This window comes from Delphinus delphis, chromosome 1, assembly GCF_949987515.2.
Source record: "Delphinus delphis chromosome 1, mDelDel1.2, whole genome shotgun sequence".
In the NCBI taxonomy this organism is placed as follows: Eukaryota; Metazoa; Chordata; class Mammalia; order Artiodactyla; family Delphinidae; genus Delphinus; species Delphinus delphis.
Window position 1 is genome coordinate 31,958,883 of NC_082683.1, and position 27,723 is coordinate 31,986,605.

General features: G+C 41.0%; 1 protein-coding gene across 2 annotated transcripts in view; it reads right to left on the reverse strand.

Moving 5' to 3' along the window:
- The window catches only part of TRIT1 (tRNA isopentenyltransferase 1), a 43,639-nt gene extending 18,116 nt beyond the window's left edge, over positions 1–25,523 (reverse strand). For both annotated transcript variants that reach the window (XM_060019993.1, XM_060019986.1), the window contains exon 1: positions 25,350–25,523. In XM_060019993.1, the coding sequence (XP_059875976.1) occupies positions 25,350–25,523 (174 nt within the window). The remainder of the gene's footprint in view (positions 1–25,349) is intronic.
- Positions 25,524–27,723: the final 2,200 nt, after the last annotated feature.

Below are 27,723 nucleotides of genomic sequence, written 5' to 3' on the forward strand. Positions count from 1 at the left end.
ATTGCTCATAGTTTTACTTCAAATGCTTAGATATTTTTTGGATTTAAATGCTCTGAAAGGTTTTTAGAATTTGTAAAAGATTGGCTCCATTTGTGGAGAAGTGGCCTATCTACAAAGATATATATATAAAACACACACATACACACTTTGAAGTCAGAACCCCTAATACTGCTGAACTATAGTAGAACAGTGTGCCAAATTACTGCTTCAGGAGGTCAGCAAATACAGTCTAAATACTCAAAGGCAATATCCTGTCTGTAAGCTCTTGATCTGCCAATTAAACTAAAAAGTTCAAGTGTACTTTTTCTAAATGCAAGGTCTCAGATGGAGAACAGATCTGAAAATACTAGTTTGAAAATAGGGATGAATGCTTTGAGATTAAATGTTCTCTCTGTAATCACTGATTCTACAGGGAGCACTGAATGAACAAATAATAAGTTCCACAGAGCCCACAGAGACGTTAAGAACATTTTTATCTCACATTTCCCTTTACTTGTATGGGTGTCAAATAAGTACAGTACAGTATAATGGTTAGGAGGAAGGACCCTGGTGCCAGGCTGCCTCAGATCAATTCCTAGCTCTGCCACTTACTAGTTATTTGTACTTGGAGTTACTAACCTCTGCGTGCCTTAATACCTCATCAGTAAAATGAGGAGAATAATATCTATCTCATATGGTTGTTGTGTAAATTAAATGTTGTGTAAGTTAATACATGTAAAGAACTTAGTTTTTGCCTGGCAGATGGTAAATACTATATAAGGGTCACTATATTACTACCCATATTACTACCATCAATACTATCACAACAACACAAGAAGAATGGGAAATAATTTTAGTGTCACTATCACTCTGAGGCCTCTGTGCTCCTAGCTACTGAGGTTACTTACTCAACAAGGATATAAGCTATCTTCAAGCAAAAAGAAAATTGTTAATTAGTAAGACAGCACACAAGAATCTAAAAAAAAAGGTGGATATATGTATATGTATAACTGATTCAGTTTGCTGTACACCTGAAACACATTGTAAATCTATACTGCAATAAAAATTTTTAAAAAAGAAACAAAAGAAACCTTATAGTACAACTTTCTTTGAAATAAATAAATCAACAAAACAGCCCTCTTAAAAAAAAAACAAAACCAAAAAACAAAAGAAAACAACACACAGAAAATATATAAATAGAGCCATAGAGAAAGAACTAGCTTTGCCTTTAACTAACTCATCTATCTGTGCCTGACAAGAGAACTGCATTCTTACACCTGAACACTGATGGAATCTTAAATCATAGGGTGTTCTTTTCCCTGTATCTTGAACAAGACTTCCTTCAAACATTAGACCACAGTATACAGTAGGGTACACTGTATACTGTGGTCTTCTGTGCAAATTAAGAAAACTAAAGGAGGGAAAAAGAATTAATAATTGTGTGTGCCTCTCCTTCTTTTCCCACAGCCTTCAGTTGGCTCTGTTGAAGCTTAGATTCCAAATGACCCAATGTTAAAGAATCAAGCAACAACTTGATTTTGCCAAAAGAGGACTTCTGACCTCTGTAAATAGATTCTCATTTTTAACACTGAGATAAACGTTAAGAAAATGTATAGTTGCAAATGTATAATTACCAGCCCCCACCTCCAAAAAAGCCAAAATGTAAACATCTCTACCAGCACATTCTATCAGATACGTAGATAAATTTTAAGATATATTTTCATCCTGTGTTCTGCCTTTAGGTGTATCTTCTAGAGCCCCTTAAAATGGCCAGTTTTAACAGATAAACACATAAACATAAATCAAACAGAGGGGACTTCCCTGGTGGTGCAGTGGTTAAGAATCTGCCTGTCAATGCAGGGGACATGGCTTCGAGCCCTGGTCCAGGAAGATCCCACATGCCGCGGAGCAACTAAGCCCGTGTGCCACAACTACGGAGCCTGCGCTCTAGAGCCCGTGAGTCACAACTACTGAGCCCACATGCCACAACTACTGAAGCCCGCGCACCTAGAGCCCACGCTCTGCAACGAAGAGAAGTACCACAATGAGAAGCCCGAGCACCGCAACAAAGAGTAGCCCTCTGCTCGCAACTCGAGCAGCAACGAAGACCCAACACAGCCAAAAATAAGTAAATAAATTTATTAAAAGAATAATAATAAATCAAACAGAAGGTAACCCTAGAACTAAGCTCACCTTATTTGCTGAAGGAAGTAGCCTAATATACTGTTTATGGTATATATACAAATGTCAATGAATATCAGGAAGAAGAGCATTAACGGTTTAAAAAAAACAGAGTTCTTGCTGGTAGAGTGAACAAACTAAAACTTGTAACTGAATCTTGGTTAACAATGTAAACTGTCATCTCTGAGTGACCTGTTAACCCTTTGTTTCCTGTACCATCAGATTAAAAGAAACTGAGCATCAAGATATAGGTGATACAAACTAGGTATCTGATGATAAAAGAATTATTGTTAACTTTTAGGTATAATATGCTTTTATGGTTATGTTAAAAAAAGAGTCCTTAACTTTGGGGTATACAGTATTTTGAAGTACATACAAATGAAAGTATATGATGTCTTTTTTAAAAAAAGAAATCAGGGGACTTCCCTGGCAGTCCAGTGGTTAAGACTTCACCTTCCAATGCAGGGGGAGTGGGTTTGATCCCTGGTCGGGGAGCTAAGATCCCACATGCCTCAAGGCCAGAAAACCAAAACGTAAAACAGAAGCTATATTGTAACAAATTCAATAAAGACTTTAAAAATGGTCCACATCAAAAAAATCTTTAAAAAAATAAATTTTAAAAAGGAAAAAAGAAATAGGAGCTGCATAGGTAAAGGATTAGTGGTTGCCAGAGGTGGGGACATGGGGTGGGCAAAACAGATGAAGGCAGTCAGAAAGCACAAACTTCCAGTTATAAAATAAATAAGTCACAAGGCTATAATGTACAGCATGGTTAATAATACCGCTATTGCATATTTGAAAGTTGCTAAGAGTAAATGTGAAATTTCATCCCAAGGAAAAAATAATTCTGTAACTATGAGCGGTGATGGATGTTAACTATACTTATCATGGTGATCATTTCACAATATATACAGATGTCAAATCATTTTGTTGTACACCTGAAACTAATATAATGTTGTAGGTCAACATTTATACCTCAATTAAAAAATATTAGAGGTAATTCAAGGCTATGTCTATAATGATGTTGCTTCACTCTTTTCCAATATAATATGACTTCTTTTGACAGGTACTGATATGCTGTTATAGTTGTGTTTACAAATGACGAGGCAGCTTGTGATCATAGTAACTGTGTATTGTTAACAAGCAAGAAGGCAAGGGTAGATGAAGGCATATGTAAAGTATATCTATACCTGCACTGTACAAGAGCAAGAATGATGCTGAGAAAATACTTGTTAATAACGACACAAGAGGTATGGATCACTGAATCAAATACACAGCTATGATGCAAGTAAAATTCACAATACACTACTTATATTATAACATTGTTTTATGCTTTATTTTGCTTTAACAGAAAAAAAAGAAAGTTTATATATTATAAATCAACTATACTTCAATTTAAAAATTAATTCGTTTTAAGTTTATGATGACTGGGGTCTGCGTTCCAATAGTGGGGGAGGAAGGACAGATTATAACTGGAACAAGATTAGACAAGTGTTCATAATTATTGAGGCTAGGTGACAGATATATGGGAGTTCAACTACTATTCGCTCTATTTTTTTATATATTGGGAAATTTCCATAACAAAAGGAGTCTTTAAAAATTTTTGGAAGCACTTCACACCCATTAGGATGGCTATTATTAAAAAAACAAAACAAAACAGAAAATAACAGATGTTGGTGAGGATGTAGAGAAATTGGAATTCCTGTGCACTGTTGGTGGGAATGTAAAATGATGCAGCTATGGAAAACAGTACGGCGGTTCCTCAAAAAATGAAAAGTAGAATTACCATATGATTCAGCAATTCCGCTTCTCAGTATGTACTCATGAGAACTGAAAGCAGGGAGTTGAACAGATATATATATATACACCCATGTTTATAGCAGCATTTTTCACAACAGCCAAAAGGTAGAAGCAACCCAAGTGTCCATCAGAGATAAATGGATAAACAAATGTGTTCTATACTTACAATGGAAGATTATTCAGCCTTAAAAAGCAAGGAAATTCTGACATGGATGAATTTGCTATGACATGGATGAACCCCAAAGACATTATGCTAAGTGAAGTAAGCCAGTCACAAAAGGACAAATATTATGATTCCACTTATATGACACACATAGAATAGTCAAATTTTGAAACAGAAAGTAGAGTGGTGGTTCCCAGGGGCTGGGGCAGAGAGGAATGGTAGCTTAGTGTATAATGGGTACAGAATTTCAGTCTGGGAAGAGGAAAAAAGTTCTGGAGATGGAGAATGATAATGGTTGCAGAACAACCTGAATGTGCTTAATGCCACTGAAATGGTTGGTAAAATGGTAAGTTTTACATATTATGTATATTTTCCCATAACTTTAAAAAGACTTGATGATAGGTTTTAGATACAATGAGAAACCAGTGAAAATTAGCAAAATAAAATTAAAATGTCAAAGATTTGTTGAATTTTTCAATTCTTTTGAATATATACCCAGAAGTAGAATTGCTGAATCATACGGTATTTTTCAAAATTATTGAGAGGGCTGGTAGTGCTCTATTTCTTGAACTGAGTTGTGGTTACACAGGTATTTTCACTTTTTGATAATTTATTGAACTGTGCAGTTATGAATTATGTGTTTTATCGTGCACATTATTTATCAATTAAAATCATACTGCTAGGCCAAAAAGCAAAAACAGAGCAATATTTTATATATTTGCATTAAGGATAAATATCTAAACAAACCTAGAAACCAATCAGCTTTATAAATGTCACATTTGGTCCATATTCTTATTGTAAATGCCACAATTGGGCTTATAATTTTATTACCTGTCTAGAAAGCATCATTGCACGAGAACAGGTTTGTAGCTGACTGCCTGACATTTTGTCTATTTTCCATCTTTAATTATAGTTTCAGTGTGACTCTACCTATAGCATAGTCAGCTCTAGGTGCTAGAAGAACTAAAAGGATCTGTGTTATCTTTTAAAGGCAGCACTTCACTCTGTTCCATTTCCCATTCTCCCAGAGGACACCTGTGATCTGTGTACATAGAAATGACTAGATAAAATGCTTCTCTGCACAAATCAGATTTCGACAATACTAAGGGAACTCTGGCCTCTTTGTAAGACTTGATAACTGAAATACGCAGAGAAATTGCAGGTTTAACCTACTTAGCCAATTATCAACAAAACTGGCTTATCTCAGCAAACATTTACTGAGAGTCTACTGTGTGCCAGGTACTCTGCAAGACATTAGGAGTGCAAAGACTTAGAAAGGGTCCTTGTCCTCAAGGAGTCCAGCTAGCTAGAGACACAAATATACTATAAGGAGATAAGTGATATAAAGTTTATAAGAGAGAGATTAAAGATTGACTTACAATCTTCTCTAAATATTATGATCATTAAACATTTAATGTTCTAGGTATTTAACTGGGTACTATCGGGAAATAATGCCTCTTTGTCTCACCTCTGTTGAGAGTTTATTTTCAGACTGAAAAAATTCTGAAAAAAGGCTACAAGGCCGAATAACCCAAACTCTCCAAACCAACAGAGCTCAAGTGCCCAGAGGAGCTAATGAAGGTGAGGGAAATCTACAACAGAGACCTAGAGGAAAACCAGCAGAATCTAGAGCTGTGGTTGTTTGTAAGCCGGAAGTGAATTAGTCCATCAGGGGATGCTTGGCAACGCCTAGAAACATTTTTGTTGTCACAATTTGGGGGTGGGGATGCTACTGGCGTCTAGTGGGTAGAGGCCAGGGATGCTGCTAAACATCCTACGATACACAAGACAACCCCCTGCCCCCACAACAAAGAATTATCCAGCCCCAAATGTCAAGAGTCTCAAAGTTGAGAAACCCTGATCCAAAGAAATTTCACCTCGGAGAAACACCCCAAAAATCTGTACAGCCAAAGGTCCCACTCCTTGAAGCTCCAACCCTTTGGGGTTGGCATGCTGTAGGATGGCCCTAATGAGTGTGCTAACCAGCAGAGACACTGGGCAGATCCTGGAGCTCTGTCCAAGTGCTGGCTGGCTATGATGCACCAACACAGCTGTCTACAAGCAAAAGGAAAAGCTACCCCCCACTAGTTTGGTTCCATCCTCTCAAGTCATCTTCCCCCTTTTGACTTCATTTACTTCCTAATCCAAATAAGATGCTGAAGCCCTTCAATCCCTTTCTTGCCTCTAGGGATTACACCTGCCTTGAAAACCACAATCTTGGATTATGCATCAATATAACTATCCATCCACCTTCTCTGCTGGCTGCCCACCACTGCTCCATGGATATCTCCCTCACTGAGATCACTAACGAACCCTGACTGTCAAGTATAACATTCTTCTGCTAAGCTCTCAAAACATGTAATGGAAATACAACAATCTGATACTCCTGAGCTCTCCTTCATAAATCATTCTCCTTTGGGGACTTCTCTGGTAGTCCAGTGGTTAAGAATCCTCATTCCAATACAGGGGATGCGGGTTCGATTCCTGGTCAGGGAACTAAGATCCCACATGCCACGAGGCAACTCAGCCCATGCGCTGCGACTACTGAGCCAGAGCCACAACTAGAGAGAAGCCCATGCGTCGCAACGAAAGATCCTGCATGCCGCAATGAAGATCCCGCGTGCCACAACTAAGACCCAATGCAGCCAAATAAATCAATAAAATAAAATTCAAAATAAATAAATAAATCATTCTCCTTTGGGACTTCAAATGGCACCATCTTCTCCAGGTTTTCTTCCTATCTCACTGGACCTTCCTCAGTTTACTTTACTGAGGCCAGCCACTGATCTATTAGCAATGTCTGTCATGGGAATAATATGGAAAAATGGCAGTCTTTATGTCATCTACCTGCCATTTCTGTACTACAAACTTTCTCTGGGTGACCCCCATGGCTTCTACAACCATTTTTTGTGCTGATAATTCCCGAAATCCTATCTGCAATCTAGTTCTCTCTCATGATGCTAGAACTGTACATTTAACTGCCTAGTGGACATTTCCATCACCTATGAGAGGTATATAATATAGTGATGAAGCGGTTAACAGTACGGACTCTAGAGTCTGCTTGCCACGGTTTAAATCCTGGCTTCACAACTTACTAGCTATGTAACCTTGGGCAAGACAGTGACCTCTCTGTGCCTCATAATCCTTATTTATAAAGTAAGAATAATCTTAAATCTACCTCAAAGGATTATTGTAAAAATTAAATAAATGATACAGCAAAGCATATGGAATAGGCCTGCCCTATAGGAAGCAGCAATAAATGTTAGGTAGCTATCATCATCATCATCATCATCATCACCCCAAACAGGCACCTGAAACCTGCTATGTCCAAACTGACCTCCTTATCTTCTAACCCATACTTGAGTGAACCACCTCGATAATCAAACCGAAAATCTTTAAGTGATCCTAGTATCTCTGTCTCTCTCCCCTCACATTTCCAATCTGTCTCAACTTCTATTGACACAAGTTCCTAAAATTATCTCAAAGCTTATCACCATTACATTTCCCACTGCCATTACATCAATTGAAGGCTTCATGATTTCACAGCTGAACTGTTCCATCAGCTTCCTCATTGATCTTCCTTCCTTTTGCGTATAACTGTTCCAATTTAGTCCACACTGCAGCCGGTGATCTTTCTAAAATGAAAATATGGCTTCATGCAGCCCCAAACTCTTTAGCACCACCTCTAATGAAAGCCTGCCTTGAGATCTCTCCCCAATCCTCCTCCATCCATGCTTGTCCTCCATGTTTCCACAATACCCTGTATTTACCTCTATCACAGAACTTCTTGTACATGTGAAGTATTTTGATCTCCCCAAGTTCTGAGGGAAGACTGTATTTTATCTGTATTTTATCTCTAGTCTCAGCACCTGGTACAGTGTCTAATACATGGAATATACTAAATTAGTACTCTGTGCCAGAGGTACAGAGTGCCAGATCTTATGCTAAGAGTTTCACACCCTATGAAATTATGTTGCCTCATTTCACCAGTGAGGAGACAGAAACGTAGACACATTAGGTAACCTGCCTGAAGTCACATAGCTAGTTAGTGGCAGTGACAAACTTTGAATCCATGTCTTCTAACTTCACAATCAGTGTTCTTTTCCCACTATGTTGCTAATCTCTGCTCTGTACAGATCAGCTTTGTGACTTTGGAAAGTCAGTTTTCATTTCTGGAACCTCAAGTTCCTCATACCTAACATCCCTTCTAGTTCTAATAGCCCAAGCTTCAGGAAAAGTTTTGGCATAGGAGGATAAAAGGAAAACTTTTTTTTTTTTAAAGATGTTGACACTAGCCAGAAAGTTGATTTTCCTTTTTGATTAAAGGAATTTGAATTTGGTTATTCAACTGAAGAGTTGTTGAAGAGCAGAGAAAAAGTCAGTCTCTTGTCTAACTTTTCTTTAATAAAAGGATACCTTCTTAAAAAATGTACGCTTCACTACACTGGAAACAATGGATTAGCTGCAGGAACACCATGGCAGGCAACTACTCCTTTTAGCTTTGTTTAGCAGAGATTCAACTGCAGACATGTTGAATAAACAGCCAGATTAAGATGCCCAGGAAGCAGGAGAACCAGTACCTTGACCTGTTCAGTCAGTCTGGTAAAAGGAGTGGTTTGGAATTTATAGTGCCAATCATGACTTTTATTTTCTTATGGCTATCTCTCTTCAAAGGAAAAGGGATTAGAATCACATAAAGCTATGCTTATCAAATTAAGAAGTGCACACAGGGCTTCCCTGGTGGCACAGTGGTCCACCTGCCAATGCGGACACAGGGGATACAGGTTCGATCCCTGGTCCAGGAAGATCCCACATGCCACGGAGCAACTAAGCCCATGCACCACAACTACTGAGCCTGCGCTCTAGAGCCCGTGAGCCACAACTACTGAGCCCACGTGCCACAACTACTGAAGCCCGCGCGCCTAGAGCCCGTGCTCTGCAACAAAGAGAAGCCACCGCAATGAGAAGCCTGCATACTGCAACGAACAGTAGCCCCTGCTCGCCGCAACTAGAGAAAGCCCACGCATGGCAACAAAGAGCCAACGCAGCCAAAAATAAAATAAAATAAAATAGATAAATAAGAAAAAAGAAGTGCACACAGCGAGTTCCCTGGTGGCCTAGTGGTTAGGATTCTGGGCTTTCACTGAAGTGACCTGGGTTCAATTCCTGCTCAAGGAACTGAGATCCCACAAGCCTCACAGCACAGCCAAAAAAAAAGTGCATACATAATGTTTGTGATGTATTCTTCCAGAGCATCAATTACTTGGTGGCAACAAGAATTTGAAACATTTGTACGTCTGAATAAATACAGACAGATAAGAACAGAGAATGCAAAATGAGCACATACTTGTAAGTTAAAATGAGAAACTTTGCAATGCGGAGTCTATGCTGTGGCTGCTTAGAAGTCCACCTGCAGGGGACTTCTCTGGTGGTCCAGAGGGAAAGAATCCACCTTCCAATGCAGGGGACAGAGGTTCACTCCTTAGTTCCCTAACATCCCACATACCGCGGGCAAACTAAGCCCACGCACCACAACTACAGGGCCCATGCGCCCTGGAGCCTGTGTGCCACAACTAGAGAGAGAAAACCCGCAAGCCACTACTAGAGAGAAGCCCGAGCACTGCCAACGAAGAGACCGCGTGCTGCAACGAAAAGATCCCGCGTGCCACAACTAAGACCCGACGCAACCAAAAATAAATATAAAATTTAAAAAAAGAAAAAGCAAAACGTTAAAAAAAAAAGTCCACCTGCAAACACTGATGAAGCATGGATGTTAGGAAATTCAGAGATAACGTATCCAGTCTTATCATCTAAATTTTATGTTGAGAATACTGAGGCTCAGAGAGCTCCCCTGGCCATATAGTTGATGGTAGTGGAGGCAGGACTAAAGCCTAGATGCTCTGCCTATAACCCAAGCTGTTTCTGCTGCCTCTTATCAGTAGAAGTTTTATCGTCATTTGACTCTGGTCTGTTCGCTTGCTTGAAGTAATGAATTCCTACTGAGGTGGAATTAAATTCAAGAAGCTGAGGAGAATACAGCTACCATACTCTTGAGAACCTTGAAGGGGTTCAGTGTAAGTGTGACAGAAAGCTAGAAATATGCACACAGACAATGCCATGTGACTATAATGCTGAGACAGAAACAAAAGGGCTACTTTGAGAAAAAAACAAAGTTAATGATAAAGTTTCTATTTTGTGGCCATCTTTACAGCCTCAAGATTGGCCCACTTTTGATGGTTTGAGTGATATTTTCTCTTAGGATAGCTATGATAGAGTATAACAGCTGAGATGCTCCATTATTTGGAGGTATATGTCTAAGTTAGGGAGAGGAGTATAGCATAATAGAACCAGAAAATCCAGGTTCAAATCTGGCTCTACAGCCCAGTTAGCCTTCATCTGTCAGGTTATTTAAGTATCTAATTTTCCTTTGCCTCAAGTTTGCCTCTGTAAAATGGGGATAATAACAGCATCTCTACTCCTCAATGGGTCATTCTGAGGATTAGAGTTAATACATGTAAAATGTTTGGAACTGTGCCAGGCAGATGGTAAGCAGTACACAAATGCTTGATATTACCTATATTTAATTGCTGGTGGTTAAAAAACATTTTCCTTGGCTCTTTGAGATAAGTTCCCTGACTAGGGTTCGAAAGGAGAGAAACAAAAAATACCAGAGCTGAAAGGAGCTTTAGACACTGAGACAGACAGACACTGTATGGCCCACAAAGCCTAAAATATTTACTATCTGGACTTCAATGAGTCTGCCGATCCCTGATCTAATCCAATCAGTTTCCCCTCCCTAACATATCCAAAGAGGAAATTAAAGCCCAGAGAGGAGGGGCTTCCCTGGTGGCTCAGCGGTTGAGAATCCGTCTGCCAACGCAGGGGACACGGGTTCGAGCCCTCGTCTGGGAAGATCCCACATGCCACGGAGCAACTAAGCCCATGCACCGCAACTACTGAGCCTGTGCTCTAGAGCCTGTGAGCCACAACTACTGATCCCATGTGCCACAACTACATAAGCCCATGCACCTACAGCCCGTGCTTCACAACGTGAGAAGCCACTACAATGAGAAGCCTGCACACTGCAACGAAGAGTAGCCCTCGCTCTCCACAACTTAGAGAAAGCCCTAGCCCTCGCTCTCCACAACTTAGAGAAAGCCCGTGCGCAGCAACGAACACCCAACACAGCCAAAAAAAAAAAAAAAAAAAGCCCAGAGAGGGGTAGTAACTTTCCAAAGTTATATATACAGTGAGTTAGTAGCAAAGCTGGCACTAAAACCCAGTTTTCCCAGTAAATAAAACTGCCTACCAGGCTAAATAAGTGGGCTAAATGAAAACCTTAAAGACTGACTATAAATTAGGAGAGAATACTGGCACCTGAAGAGTTAGGCAAATCACCTAATCCGAATCAACAGGTATTTATTGAATACTATAAGCCTAGGCATCAGTATTTTTTTAATGCTCTCTAGGTGATTCCAATGTGCAGCTGAAGGTAAAAACCATTATTACAAGTATCGTACTAGGCAGAAAGACATTAAAAAAAAAAAACAAACAAACAAAAACAGAGAGAGAGCGAGCTAGGAAACTGGGTAGCTAACCAAAGGTATCCAGACCTAAGTAAGCCTGGACAATGCAGGATCCCATGCTTAATCTGCATCTACCTGCACAAATGTGTAGGAGAATCCAAGGGGAGAGCAACATGCACAGTGAAGGCAAGGAGGCCCAGGATATATCTTCATTCACACTAGAGAATCAACAATACCTTTTATTCACATCTGTAAATTCCAACAGTTCAATGGATTATAAACTTCAGATGTCAACTCTTTCTAAAAGAATACTAAAACTAACTTGTACTCCTAAAAAGTGTATAAGAATATACAAATTAAAAACCTTTTTTTTTTTTTGGAAGAACCTAGGGGCAGGACAGGAATAAAGATGCATATGTAGAGAATGGACTTGAGGACATGGGGAGGGGAAAGGGTAAGCTGGGACAAAGTGAGAGAGTGGCATGGACATATATACACTACCAAATGTAAAATAGATAGCTAGTGGGAAGCAGCCACATAGCACACGGATATCAGCTCGGTTCTTTGTGTCCACCTAGAGGGGTGGGATAGGGAGGGTGGGAGGGAGACGCAAGAGGGAGGAGATATGGGGATATATGTATATGTATAGCTGATTCACTTTGTTATACAGCAGAAACTAACACACCACTGTAAAGCAATTATACTCCAATAAAGATGTTAAAAAAATAAAAACCTTAATATGGCAAAAAAAATTCATAAAAGTCAAAAGACAAATGACCAACTGAAAAAATATTTCCAACTCATGAGATTGGACAAAGGGTTAAAACTCATAATACACAAAATGCTCTTACAAATTGATAAACACAAAAATGAAAAACATTATACAGAAGTAGGCATAATAGGTATTGAACAGGAAATTCAAAAAAGAAAAACACAAATGGCCAATGCACCCTTAAAGAGACAATTTACCTCAGAAATGAAATTTAAATAAAATCCATTTCTTGTCTACCAGACTGACAACAATGAAAAGACTGATAACACACAGAATTGCAAGGGTACAGGGAAATAGACATACTACCGGTACAAACTTTTTTGAAAGCAGTCTGGCAATATGTATCAAAATGTAATGTGTGCAGCTCAAACAAAAAGAGAAGGGACCCAATTTAAACAAAACGAACAAAGGACCTGAATAGACATTTCTCCAAAGAAGATACATAAACAGCCAACAAACACATGAAAAGATGCCCATTAGTCACTAGGGAAATGTAAATCCAAACCACAATGAGATACCACTTTCACACCCACTAGGATAGCTATAACTTTTTTTTTTTTTTAAGGTAAATAAGTGTTGGAGAAGATGTGGAGAAACTGGTGTCCTCATACATTGATGGTGGGAATGTAAAATGATGTAGCCATTGTGTAAACCAGTTTGACAATTTCTCAAAAAGTTAAACACAGAATTACCATATGATGCAGCAATTCCACTCCTAGGTATATACCCAAAATAATTTAAAACACATACTCAAATACATTACACATATGTCCATAGCAGCACTATTCACAACAGCCTAAAGGTGCTAATGTCCATCAACAGATGGACAAACTGTGATCAATACATACAATGGAATATTATTCAAGCATGGAATGAAGCACCAATACACGCTACAACCAATGTAAGTGAAAGAAGACAGCCATAAAAGGTCACATATTGTATGATCCCATTTCTATGAAATATCCAGAACAGGTAAAATCTATAGAAACTAAAAGCAGACTTGTGGCTGCCAGGGGCTGGGGGGGAGGGGAAACTCAAAATAGTGGCTTAATGAGTACAGGGTTTTCTTTTGTGGTGATGGAAACGTTTTGGAACTAGACAGAGGTAGTAGTTGTTGTACAACACTGTGAATGTACTAAGTGCCAATGAATCGTTCTTTTCTAGTTTTTCTTTTGGCTACACCGCACAGCATTTGGGATCTTAGTTCCCCGACCAGGGATCGAACCTGTGCCCCCTGTCCAGGGAAGTCCCTGAATTCTTCATTTTAAAATGGTTAATGTTATGTGAATTTAACCTCAATAAGAAATATAATATAAAGTAAGCATATACTCTTGGGACTTCCCTGGCAGTCCAGTAGTTAAGACTTTGCCTTCCAGTGCAGGGGGTGCGGGTTTGATCCCTGGTCAGGGAGCTAAGATCCCACATGCCTCAAGGCCAGAAAACCAAAACATAAAACAGAAGCTATATTGTAACAAATTCAATAAAGACTTTAAAAATGGTCCACATCAAACAAACAAAAAAATCTTTTAAAAAAAAGTATATACTCTAATAAAGCTCTTAGAAAACTGGAAGAATAAGAAAGTAACATGTACATCCTCTCATCCAGCAATCCCATTCCAGAAATTTACCCTGAAGAGAGAATCACACAAATGCAGAGATGTTTGTGCAAAGATGTTCATCTCAGCATCATTTATTAAAGCAAAAAGAAAAAACAAAAAAACCCAAAAAACTAAACCTACTAAATGTCCTTCAGCAGAAACCTGGTTAAGTAAATTATGATACACCTATAAAATGGAATACTACACAGAGATTAAAAACAATAATGTAGAAAGTCGGACAGCTTACACTATCAAATTTCAAGACTTATTATAAAGCTACAGTAACTAAAGACAATGCAATACTGACAAAAGAACAGACACACAGATCAATGCAACATATGAGAGGCACCAGAAGTAGACCCACACAAATACAGTCAACTGGTCTTTGACAAAGGTGCAAAGGCAGTTCAACGGAGAAAGGACAGTCTTTCAAAATCAGAGCTGGTACAACTGGACATTCATACGTATCTTACACCTTTTACGAAAATTCACTCAAAACAGATCACAGGCCTAAATGTAAAATGAAAAGCTATAAAACTCATATATAGGGCTTCCCTGGTGGCGCAGTGGTTGAGGGTCCACCTGCTGATGCAGGGGACATGGGTTCGTGCCCCAGTCCGGGAAGATCCCACATGCCGCGGAGCGGCTGGGCCTGTGAGCCATGGCCACTGAGCCTGCACGTCTGGAGCCTGTGCTCTGCAACGGGAGAGGCCACAACAGTGAGAGGCCCGCGTACCGCAAAAAAAAAAAAAAAAAAGACACTGTGAAGAGAATGGAAAAATAAGATACAGATTAGAAGAAAATATTTGCAAATAACATGTCTATATAAAGGATTTGTATACAGAATATATGAAAAAAACTCTTAAAATTCAACAATAAGACAGCCCCCCCCAAAAAAGATCTGACAGACACTTCACCAAAGATATACAGATAGTAAATAAGCATGTGAAAAGATGCTCAACACCATTAACCTTTAGGGGAATGCAAATTAACCACCATAGATACCAGTACACACCTATTAGAACTACTAAAATTAAAAACAACAATACCAGGGCTTCCCCGGTGGCGCAGTGGTTGTGGGTCCGCCTGCTGATGCAGGGGACACGGGTTCGTGCCCTGGTCCGGGAAGATCCCACATGCCGCGGAGCGGCTGGGCCCGTGAGCCATGGCCGCTGAGCCTGCGCGTCCAGAGCCTGTGCTCCGCAACGGGAGAGGCCGCAACAGTGAGAGGCCCGCGTACCGCAAAAAACAAACAAACAAACAAAAAAAAACCAAATGCTGGAAAGAATACAAAGAAACAGAAATTCTCATTCACTGCTGGTAGGAATGCAAAATGGTACAGTCATTTTGGTAAATAGTTTAGTAGTTTCCTATAAAGTTAAACCAGTCCTGTAAAGTTAAACCACTAGCTATGTTTATAATAGCTTTCTTTACAACTACTAAAAACTTGACACTCAGATGGCCTTTCACAGGTCAATGAACATATTACGTACAATGGAATAATACTCGACAACAAAGAGAAATGGACTCATGCAACAACACTGAAGAATTTAAATGTATTTTGCTAAGTGAAAAAAGTCAGACCCCAAAAGCTGCATGTTGAGTGACTAAATGTATGTGACCTTCTGGAAAAGGCAAAACTATAGGGACAGAAAACAGATCAGTGGTTGCCAAAAACTGGTGTAGGTAGAGGAGTTGACTACAAAGAGGCCACATAAGGCAATTTTTAGAGTGATGGAAGTGTTCAGTATGGTACTGTGATGGTGCATATCTGACTCTCTCCATTTGTAAAAACCCACAGAACTGTGCACAACAATGAATGCACTCTACTGTATGCAAATTAAAAAAAATAATAGCCAGAATGTCTGAAGAACCAGGACAGAATGCAGACTGCAATAACTGAATCTAATTATATTACAAATGTATGACATAACCTCACTGGAGGGGGGGTGGGGAGGAGCTGACCTAAGTAACTTTGTAAAACAATGTTATGACTAGATACTATATGGCTAAAATGAACAAAAAGAACTGAACACAAACATCATACTGTAGTTGGTAAATTTGTTCTCACAGTATTAACTACTTAAACTACTTTACAGGTTGTACAAATAAAATATTTGTAGACAAGGAGAGCCAGTTTCCTTACTCTGAGAAAGAAGTCACAAATAAGCAAGAAGGGAAGATTAATATAAACCCTGTAGTGGAGCAGAGTCAGAGATATCAGTATAAATTCATGTTTATTTTAATATACATACAGATAGATACAGAAATATAGATATTTGTGTATACATGAATTAGTATATATACATATGTTTCCTAGCAACAAGCACATTTAGCACCCAGCTCTTGGTATCTAAATACCATTCACCAAAAAAAGGAGCCAGGGGGACTTCCCTGGTGGCACAGTGGTTAAGAATCTGCCTTCCAGGGCTTCCTTGGTGGCGCAGTGGTTAAGAATCCGCCTGCCAATGCAGGGGACACAGGTTCAAGCCCTGGTCCTGGAAGATCCCACATGCCGCGGAGCAACTAAGCCCGTGCGCCACAACTACTGAGCCTGCGCTCTGGAGCCCGCGATCCACAACTACTGAAGCCCGTGTGACACAACTACTGAAGCCTGTGTGCTTAGGGCCTGTGCTCCGTAACAAGAGAAGCCACCGCAACGAGAAGCCCGTGCATTGCAATGAAGAGTAGCGCCCGCTTGCCGCAACTAGAGAAAGCCCGCACGCAGCAACAAAGATCAAACACAGCCAAAAATAAATAAGTAAATTTAAAAAATAAAAATAAAAAGGAACCAGGGCTCCTTGGAGAAATGGATGATTCTAGGACTGGAGCAGGACAAATGTAAGTTGAAAGCATCTTGTAATGCCAGAAAGGAAGTGCTAAACAAACAAATATGGGGCATGCCAAAGGACACAAGAGTCAACATGAAAGAGCACCCAATAACCAAGTTGAAATAATTTGAACAATAAAATAAATAACTTAGTACTGGATTATAACCCAAGAAATAAAATAAATATCCCTACTGATGTAAGTAAATAGGAGAGAGAGGACAAATCTCTGCAAAAGAATTTCAATAAAAGTAGGAGGACTTCCCTGGTGGCGCAGTGCTTAAGAATCCACCTGCCAATGCAAGGGACACAGGTCTGATCCCTGGTCCGGGAAGATCCCACATGCCATGGAGCAACTAAGCCCATGCGCCACAACTACTGAGCCTGTGCTCTAGAGGACGTGAACCACAACTACTGAGCCCTCGTGCCGCAACTACTGAAGCCCGTGAGCCTAGTGTCTGTGCTCTGCAACAAGTGAAGCCACCGTAATGAGAAGCCTGCACACTGCAACAAAGAGTAGCCCCCACTCACCGCAACTAGAGAAAAGCCCGCGTGCAGCAATGAAGACCCAATGCAGGGACTTCCCTGGTGGCGCAGTGGTTAAGAATCTGCCTGCCAATGCAGGGGACACAGGTTTGAGCCCTGGTCCGGGAAGATCCCACATGCTGCGGAGCAACTAAGCCTGTGTGCCACAACTACTGAGCCTGCATTCTAGAGCCCGCAAGCCACAACTACTGAGCCCGTGTGCTACAACTACTGAAGCCCTCACACCTAGAGCCCATGCTCTGCAACAAGAGAAGCCACCTCAATAAGAAGCCCACGCACCGCAACGAAGAGTAGCCCCCCGCTTGCCACAACTAAAGAAAGCCCGCGTGCAGCAATGAAGACCCAACACAGCCAAAAATAAAAAGATAATAAATAAATTTATTTTTTAAAAAAGACCCAACACAGCCAAATAAATAAATAAAGACCCCCAAACATACACATAATTTAAAATAAAACAGAAGTAGGAGGAATGAAGGAAATTACCACAATAATTATAGCAGGAAAGATTCATTGATAAATGTTAAAATTAGGAGGTGAAACTTTAAGGAAAAACAAGATATCTGCATTGCCTCAAGCAACTCCCCTAAAATATTAATTACTGTGGTGCTTTTAACATATGCCCACAAATTCTTTGATAGTCCTCCCTTCAGGATGTGGAGCTTAAATCCCCTCCCGTTCTATGTGGGATGGACTTAGCAACTCATTTCCAACAAAGAGAGTATAGAAAGGAAAAATAGGGATTTCCCCAGCGGTCCAGTGGTTAAGACTCCGAGCTTCCACTGCATGGGGCGCAGGTTCAATCCCTGGTCAGGGAACTAAGATCCCACATGTCACACGATACAGCCAAAAATAAATAAATAAATTTTAAAAAATGAAAAGAAAAAGATTTAACTTTACAGTAGAGGAAGCTGGCAGACACAACCTAAACCAAATGATCAAGGTTAACGTCACTAGTTGATGTTAAATCATGCTGACATTATACCCTGATACGATGCAATGAGAAAGGTACTTCACCTCTGTGGTATGCCTTCTCAAAATTCATAATCATGTGAAACCATCAGACAAACCCAAACTGAGAGACAATCCACAAAACAGCTGACCAGTACACTTCAAAAAGTAGCAAAATCATGAAAGACAAGGAAAGACCAAGAAATCTGTCACAGATTGGAGACAAGCAGACATGAGGACTAAATGTAATATGGTATCCTACATTGGATCCTGAAACAGAAAAGAGACATCAGTAGAAAAACTGGTAAAATCCAAATGAAGTCTCCAGTTTAGTTAACAGTATTGTGCCTGTGTCAATCTCTTGGTGTTGATAAATGTGCCATGATGATATGTTAATTTTAGAAGAAGCTGGGTGAAGAATATACAAGAACTCTCTGTACTATCTTTGAAACTCTTGTGTAAATCTTATAATTACTTCAAAATTTAAAAACTAACAGTAATGTAGAACAGGGTTTCTCAACCTCAGTACAATATATTGATATTTTGGGCCAGATAATTCTCTGTTGGGAGGAGCTGTTTTATGCATAGTAGGATGTTCTGCAGCATTCCTGGCCTCTACCCACTAGACGCCAGGAACCCACCTTTCCATTTGTTACAACCAAAAACGTCTCCAGAGATTGCCAAGTGTCCCCCGGCGGGGGGGGGGGGGGGGGGGGGGGGGGGGCGGGCAAAATTACCCCAGATAGAGACCGAGATGAGGGTTCAAGAAAGTAATTTTTGGTAGGGGTGAGATAATAATAGGGCCTACCTAATAAGGTTGTGGTGAGGATATTAAATGAGACAATATATGGCAAACTTCTAGAACACTGCCTGACATATATTTTATTATTGTTATTATTTTCAGTATTATTATTATTCATGGTACAGTGGTAAGAGCTTGAACTCTGGCTGACACAATGAGGAAGGAGCAGCGGTAAAGTTCCAGCTCAGAAATAGGGCCCCAAAGGTAAGCAAAGAGACAAACAGGACCCTGGTCTGATTCAAACTTATCTAAAGAATCCAACAAACTATACAGGAAACCACAACCAGTTCAGTTAAGCCATACTAGAGTATATGCAGAGCACATAGGTGAATTCCTATATACCCAAATAACTTAACACCCCTCAAACATACATTCCTTCTTGAAGTGGAGCTGTTTCAACACCCTGCCCCAGGCACTGAAACATCAGGGCAGCACCTCATCCTCACAAATCTGAAACTGCAAGTCCCATTTGTGCTCTCCTATGGTTTCCCATTTAGCCAGTAGTCACTTCTCTTTCCTTACATAACATGGGAGGTTTGACTCTAAAGTTCTTCCCTCAGCTGCAAAAAAACTGAATATATATGTACAACCCACCCAAGCTTAATACTGTAGCCAAAGGAAAACCAAATTCACTCACAACGGATCTGAACACAGGGACCTAGAAATTAATATATATATTTTTAGATGAGTCAAAAATTTTGAGATTTCCTCTGGCCTACTCTCAAGCTCAGTCCTGTAAAACACTGCCTCTGTAAGTTGTGGAAAGTAGCCTCTGGATAGCCCTCATTTCTCCTAGTTAACAGATTTTTCTAGCTTTCATTTTCATGTCCTAGTAAGCCACTGTGATCCACTATCCCATCTCTACTTTCATATCTCTCCCCCATGCAACCCAGATCTCCCTTGAGCACTAGCAAACAGTCCTTTGGTAAAAAAACACTGCTCCTAAATTATGTTCCAAAGCAGACAAAGAATGCAGAACTCCACATTTATTAGGTGACACATAGCTTGCTTACTAGTCAGACTGCCAAAAATAATTTGCTTCCCCTCTTGTAGGTTTAGGCAAACACAAGGGAACTGTGCTCCTATGTATGACTACTGCTTCTCCACAGGACTTGAAGAACTAAGGCATTAGAGATACTTCCTCTCTATAAACCCAAATAGAACACTCTGTTTATTTTCTCCTGGCATATAGTTGGTAGTCTGTATTTCCAGGCAGCCATTGTACATCTTTTGGCAAGTGCCTTCAAATTTCTCAGTACAATGTTTCATCCAGTCACTGAAGGCAATGCATTGTACCTTAAATTTACATGCCAAGAAAAAGACTCAGACTGAAAAGAAGACCTTCAGTATCATCTTCCTGCAATATATCAGACACTACACATGAGTTAGAAGACCCAGATCCAATTCCCAGGTGTGCAAGTGTCTTGCAGTGTGATCTCTAGTCTGCTCTTTAATCTTTCTGCACCTCAGTTTTTCCATCCTGGAAAACAGGGATTATATTACCTGTCCCTCCTTGAATTTAGACTCTTACTGCTAGCTGAGAATATTTATGCTTCTACAACTTGTGAAACTGGGGTTTGGAAAACTCAGAAAATTAAGCACAAAATGTTTCTCACTTTTGTCAGACCTACCATGAAAAATCCACAGTTGAGCCCAGCAGAAGTCCCTAAGCAAGTAATCCCTCAGAAAATTAGTTCTGACTTCCCACTCAACAGACCACTGACACAAGAATGAGAAGTGAGGGGCCAGGCAGGACGTCAGGTGCTACATGGCTAAAAAAGCAAGTCATTGTCTATTATGTTCCCTGACAGTATTATCACCCTAGACACACTACCCTTAACACTCCATTGTGGTTTTATCTCAAAGAAGCTACCTCAATACTTAGAGCACTTACTTCTTCAATGTTTACGAAAAACAAGCACTTTCCCTGGATGGGAAGTGCCCTGCTGGAATTACCTTGGGATGACTCTACAGTTAAGGTAGGACAAAGGGATGACAAAAGGAGTATGAGGTGCAAGAGAATTTAAGATTTAAGGCAGTGTTTTACAATCCTTTCTGAGTCACTGGTACAATTTTGAAATACAAAACTCTGGGCAGCATTCCAAAAGAGATTATTAAAATTCAAATACTGGTTTTTAGAAAGATCAATTTGGAAACTTGAAAAACCTTTCTAATTATCCACTTTCCATTAGGTCCCCCTTTAGTCTGCGTGGCTGTCACAACAAAGAAGTTTACTGCTCGGTCTAGGCTCTCCACAAGGCCTAGTTTCCCTCTGTTCCACTAAACACTGCCTTTGGTATCTTCGAATTATTGACATTAAATTATATCTCCGCTGCAGTAAGTTTCAGCCCCCTAGCAATGCATCACATGGCCAACACTCAGCTCAACACTCAACTTGAGAGATATCACTATGAATTCACACTAAGATCCACAATACAAATCCTAAAATACATTTTATACCCTGTTCAAAATGTAGCACACTCCTGTGAAGGATCAGTGTCATACAAGTTAAGAAATACTCTCTAATAATTGAATCCCACAGCTCCTGCCTCATTTAAAGGGATAACTTTGTGTATAGATAAGGCAGGCACTGAGCGTGGAAAGTAGAGACCTATGTCCAACTCCAGGTCTGCTACTTACTATAAGACCTTGTACCTGTTTCCTTAACTGTGAAGTGATAATAATGTCTACCTTACAAGGTTATTGTGAGGATAAAAAAGCATATGTAAGCATTTTATAAACAGTGCTATTCAAATTTAATTCTGCCTGTGGATTTAACTAAAGCTGAAAAAGTTCTTTTAAGAAGCTGGTTAGGGACTTCCCTGGTGGCGCAGTGGTTAAGACTGCCTGCCAATGCAGGGGACATGGGTTCAAGCCCTGGTCCGGGAAGATCCCACATGCCACGGGGCAACTAAGCCCGAGCACCGCAACTACTGAAGTCCGTACGCCTAGAGCCCGTGCTCCGCAACAAAGAGTAGCCACCGCTCTCTGCAACTAGAGAAAGCCTGTGTGCAGCAACAAAGACCCAACACAGCCAAAAATAAATTAATTAATTAATTAAAAAAAAAAAAGCTGGTTAACTCCAACATTAAGAATGTCATTTGTTCACATGCTTACAAAAATTTTCTGCAATCTCAAGTCACTGAAAAGCATTATCTCCTTCCATTGGCTAAAAAGCAAGCAGAGTAGCACTACCCTACGAGGGGCATGGTAAGCAAGGGGAGAAATGAAGAACTGCGTATACCCACAGTGAATGGGGCAGAGATACTTTATTTCATTATTTGAACTGAAAAGTAAACATTAAAGGTCAAAGTTTTCCAACGGGTCTGAGAGGAATATATCCACGTTATGAATATTAAACACAACCTATTGCCAGTTCAGAAAGCTCAATTATCTTCAAAGTGTTTTTCACACATTAATTAATCCTCACAGCATCCCAAGGATGAAAGAAATTTAATTTTCATATTCTAGTTATTTATAACAACAGGAAGAATCTAAATGGATCGTGATGTGCCATTTTGATAAGACAGGTCAACAAATGTTTCATCAAATGTTAAGGATCTACCATATCATCAGAACTATATAAGGCACAAAGTGTCTAACTGATGTGGCCTATTTCACATCGAGCAAGACCTCTAGCAAGCTCAACCTTATGGTACACAGCTATGCGTAAAGAAACATTTCTGAATAGCGGATAACAGCAATTACAGAGCTATAACCAATCCTTATTGCCAGAAGCTGCTAATTTACTTAAAAACATTTGTAAAATTAAGATGTTTTATTGAGAACGCTTTCCTGACAAGGACTATGTGTGGTACATGAGGAAGAGGCAGAAACAGGGAGCAACAGTGTGCTGTGTTGTTTTAAATAGGATTGTCAGAGGCCTCAATAAGATGACATCTAAGTAAAGACCTGAACAAAGAGAGGAAGCAAGCCACATGCTTATGTAGGGGAAAACATTCCACCAGGCAGAGGGAACCTCTGAGTGTAAGAGTCCTAACACGGGATCATACCTGCTGCATTCTTCACACACCCACTAGACTTTCCCCATGGATGTCCTGCTGCAACCTCCACTGTGCCCCGCCAGATCTTCCTGACTTCCAGGCTCACCATACTCTCCCAGGCACACAAACCTGAAACACACTGTGTGCACTGCTCTCTTCTTTCCACAATCAGTGACCAACTCATACTGTAACATGATACTACCTTCAAAATGTTACATCTTTCTCTTCCATTCATTCCCACTAACATACCAGCCCCAAATTACAAAACATTAAGACTGCAATGGACCTTAGATATTATCAGTGAAACGCCGTCTTACCGAAGCCCGTATTACCCAAGTCTCGGAAGTATCAAGCCAAAGATCTATTATTACTACATTCTTGGATTTTTTTTTGGTATGCCCCTGCCACCCACCCCCAAATTCAATTCATCAGCATACTGCTCACAAATGAATGCTTCTTACACACTGTCTTCATCATGTTACTCATCCCCCATTCCACAATATCTACAATACCTGTTAAATAGTCTCCTTTCACTGTCCTACATGCACACTAAGTTCATTTCACCTTCTAAATCTTCATTCACAGTCCTTCCTTTGATACAATGCCTTTTCTTCTTTATCTATCTAAAACTCACCTATCCTTCAAGTCCCTTTTCACAGAGCTTTCCATGACTGTATCAGCTTTCACTGATTTCTCTCCTCAGAAATTCTATGGTTCATCATAAGATCTAACACGGTAGTCTCCCTCCTCCCCCTTCCCATCCCCACCCCTTGCAAAGCATCATCAATAACTCACTTCAAACACGTATTAACTTGCTTTGTTTCATGTTTATCTGGACTAAAACTCCTTGAAGACAGGATTGCAGTTTTCTCTCTCCAAAAGGGCCTTGCAGAAAATAGCACCTAATCATATTTTTAGCACTTACTGTGTGCCTGATATTGTATTAAGTGCTTTACATATTTAATCTCGTTTAACCATCACAATAATATCATGTTATTGATATTATTCTTCCTCTTTTACAGAAGAAACAAAGACATGAAGAGGTCAGGCTGAGGTTGCATATCTTAGAAAAGGCAAGGCTGGGATTTGAGCTAAAGTCCGCCTCTCAGAGCCAGCACAAAGCAGAGGTTGTGAACAAAGGTTTGTTGAATTATCCTAATCATCTGATGTGTGTTGATGGCCGTGTCATCCCACATGAATTAATGAGGGTGGAAACCATGCCCAGAGTTTACGGGGTACAGTGGGGAGAAGGCCTGCCCCTTCCTGCTGAATACCCATCAGGCGCTAGGTTCAGCACCGGGCATTTCACCGAGCATCTCACTTACACTGTGAAAACTCTTAACTTGTAATTCCTCCATCGGAGATGTACCCCAAATGTCACCCATCCTCAATCGGAGCACAAATGTTCCCAGGTGTGATGTGTACACACTCCTTCTGGGCCTCCCTGCGGCTCAAGGAAGAGGGCAAAGCCTGCTGATTCCCATCAGCCGGTAAGTTAAAAATCTCAGCATCATAAAGCATTTGCCAAGTGCCTGGACTTTTTCAGGACAGGCCACCCTACTCTTCTTTCTAACACTCATGTTCTCACTTATTAAGCACCAGAGCCCTGTGAAGTAGGCGGCATTTTCTCCACTTCTCAGATAAATAACGTCCCCCAAAACCGACGCTGTTTAGGTCACGTGGCCGATGGCAGATGAGGGAAGAGAATCCAGGTTTCCTGACTATCTACCCTGCTTCATTCCCTCAGCAGACACTCGTAGATGGTAAATGATTTAGCCTGGTGTCGCTGGGAACTCTAAATAGCAAAAGCTCTGGAGTAATTTTCCTTCAAAAGGTATATAATGGACACCTATAGGTCAACCTTATATGTTCAAATACCATCTCCACGTATTCCCTTAGTGACACAGAGATAGTCGTTTCACCTCCCTGGGTGAATTCCCTCATCGGTAAATGGAGATAATAACAGTACCTACACCAAACAGCAATACCCTGAGAAGTAAATGAAATGATGGCAGTGAAACACCTGGCACGATGTCCGGCATATAGTGGGCGCCTAGGAATTATGGGTGCCCTTTCCCGGCCCCCTCCGCCCCATAAGCCTCGGGGTTCACCCACTACCATTAAGCGACAGGGTATCCACTCAGCCAGAGGCCCACGCACGGCCTCCGGTTTACCAGGCTGGGGACAGCCGCACTGTCATACCTGCATGGAGTCAGCGCTGACGATCTCGCCACCGAGCCGCTGGCCTAGCTGTAACGCCAGCGTGGATTTGCCGGTGCCCGTGGCCCCGAGAATTACTACAAGAGGCAGTGTCCGTTTTAGGCCCCGGAGCCCAGGGCCCGCAGACACAGCTCGTGCAGCCGCCCCCGCCGCCATCTTAAAGAAGTCTACGCTTGCGCAGGAGCAGCTGTCCCCATGGCAACCGTCAGTGCGCCTGCGCGGACCTCGGGCTCTGAAGGGAGGGTGCGGAGGGAGGAAGGAGGTGAGGGACCCAGGTCCCCACGCTCAGAAGCTCCTGCTGTGACTGCCGTCAACTAGCTGCTGATGTGAGAACCTCAACTACCTCCTCTCTTAAATGGGGCATGGCAGTCGTATCTAAAATAGATCTATCCGTATTATTCTCTCTTTCACGGCACCCAGTTCTTTTTCTTCATAGAGCTAATTACAATATGAAATTATATATTGACCTCTTGTCCATTGTCTGACTTTCTCTCCAGACTGTTAGTTCTATAAAGGCAAGGAACAGATTCTGCCTAGGTCACTACTGTATCTCCAGTACAGTACCTGATACCGAACAGACACCCAATAATTGTTAGTAGAGGGGAGAATGGCTTGCATATCTAGTGCTACAGCCAGTGAGCTCAGAGGTGTGGTGTTCTCCAGGATCAGATCTACCCAGTTCCCAGGCAAGGGCGGCTGCTCTAATGTTTTCATCCAACATCTCAAACTGAGACACAATCATAAGGCAGAACAAGATTTTTCATCTATTTGGCGAAAGGATGCAAGAGATGGGGTGAGAACAGATAAAAAAACAAGCAATAAACAACCCACAACATACAAAGAGAAAAAATAAGGAAGGCAGAAAGGATAAAAGAGTAGCAACCCTCAGATTAAAGTGGGGGTGGGAAAAACTAGGTCCAGAGAGGACCAAAATTCTGGGGACTACACAAGCTTTAAGAAAGGGCTATGAAAAAAAAAAGAAAGAAAGGGCTATGGGAGATTTCCCTGGCGGTCCAGTGCTTAAGACTCCGCGCTTCTACTGCAGGGGGCACGGGTTGGATCCCTGGTTGGGGAACTAAGATCCTGCATGTGGTGTGTGGCCAAAAAAAAAAAGAAAAGAAAAAAAAGAACTTTGGAACCAGATGAACATGGGTTCAAATCCCCACTCTGCCACTTTCAGCTGAGTGACTTCACACAATTCGCTTAGCCTCAGTTTTCTCATCCTTAAGTACCTCTCAGGACTGCCATAAGGAGAAAATGAAGTAATGCCTGAAAGGTGCCTGCTACAACGCCCTGGCACATAATCACCACCATTTGTTAAACATTTTGTATTATAATAGTAACACCCCATCTGCCTTACTAAAGAGGTTAGAGCAGCAGCCTAAGGGCAGAGGAATTTTCAGTAATGTGTGAAAGTGCCTAAATACCTATTCTACTAACCCTTTGTTAGCCAGTTTAAGAGTCTTAATTGCTTTCTGCCTGAGATTACTACCTGGCTCTGCCTAGCTCACAGGTCATATCACCCTTGGGTCAGAGGAATCACCCCTGGACGGTTAGAGAATATGATAGGCCTGCCCTGAATGACTGCCAATAAATACATTTCTCAATCACTTGGATCACCGCTGGCATAATGGCCATTCTTGCAGACCCAGTCTAAACCTTGTAGTCACATGTATCCCAGGGTCCTTGTACCTCCTTTTCTCAATCCAGCCTGCTTTGATCAAAAGACTTGTTCTCTCCAATTTGTGGTACCCGCCTGGGGCTGGTTTTAAAATCAAGATGTGTGGCCACATATTGGCAGACACTCTCACATGATGGTTGTTAACTGTAGAGCCTTTGCCTGCAGATTTTCCGAGGGTACGGTTACCTTGACAACAAGCAGAAAGAAGGCAGGCCGGAGAAATGATGCAAATAAAGCAAAAGGGAGGCTAATTTCATGATGACAATCTGACCATGACAGAGGAGATTCACTCACAGATGGGAAAGTACTGTCCAAGTCATGACCAGGTGACTGTTACGAGAGAGAGAAAGAGAGAGAGAAGGGGCGGGGGGTGGTGGTGGAATTTACCACTGAGAGACCAGAAGAGGGAGAGGCTGGTTACCAAGGCAACTGGGGAGCAAGGAATGAAAAAATGGGGCTTCACCACAGCCGCAGAAAATTGCTTCTAGCCAAGCAACACAGGACTGTTGCTATAGAAACAAAGAGAACAGGGATCCTGTAGACCATGGGGAGAATTATCACTGAAATACTGAGCAGGAAAGACTCCTAAATCAGAATGGAGCCTGTGGTCCAAAACAAATGAGGAGAAGTGAGAAAAAAAACATCATACCATTTCCATTCATTGTAATTCTGCCA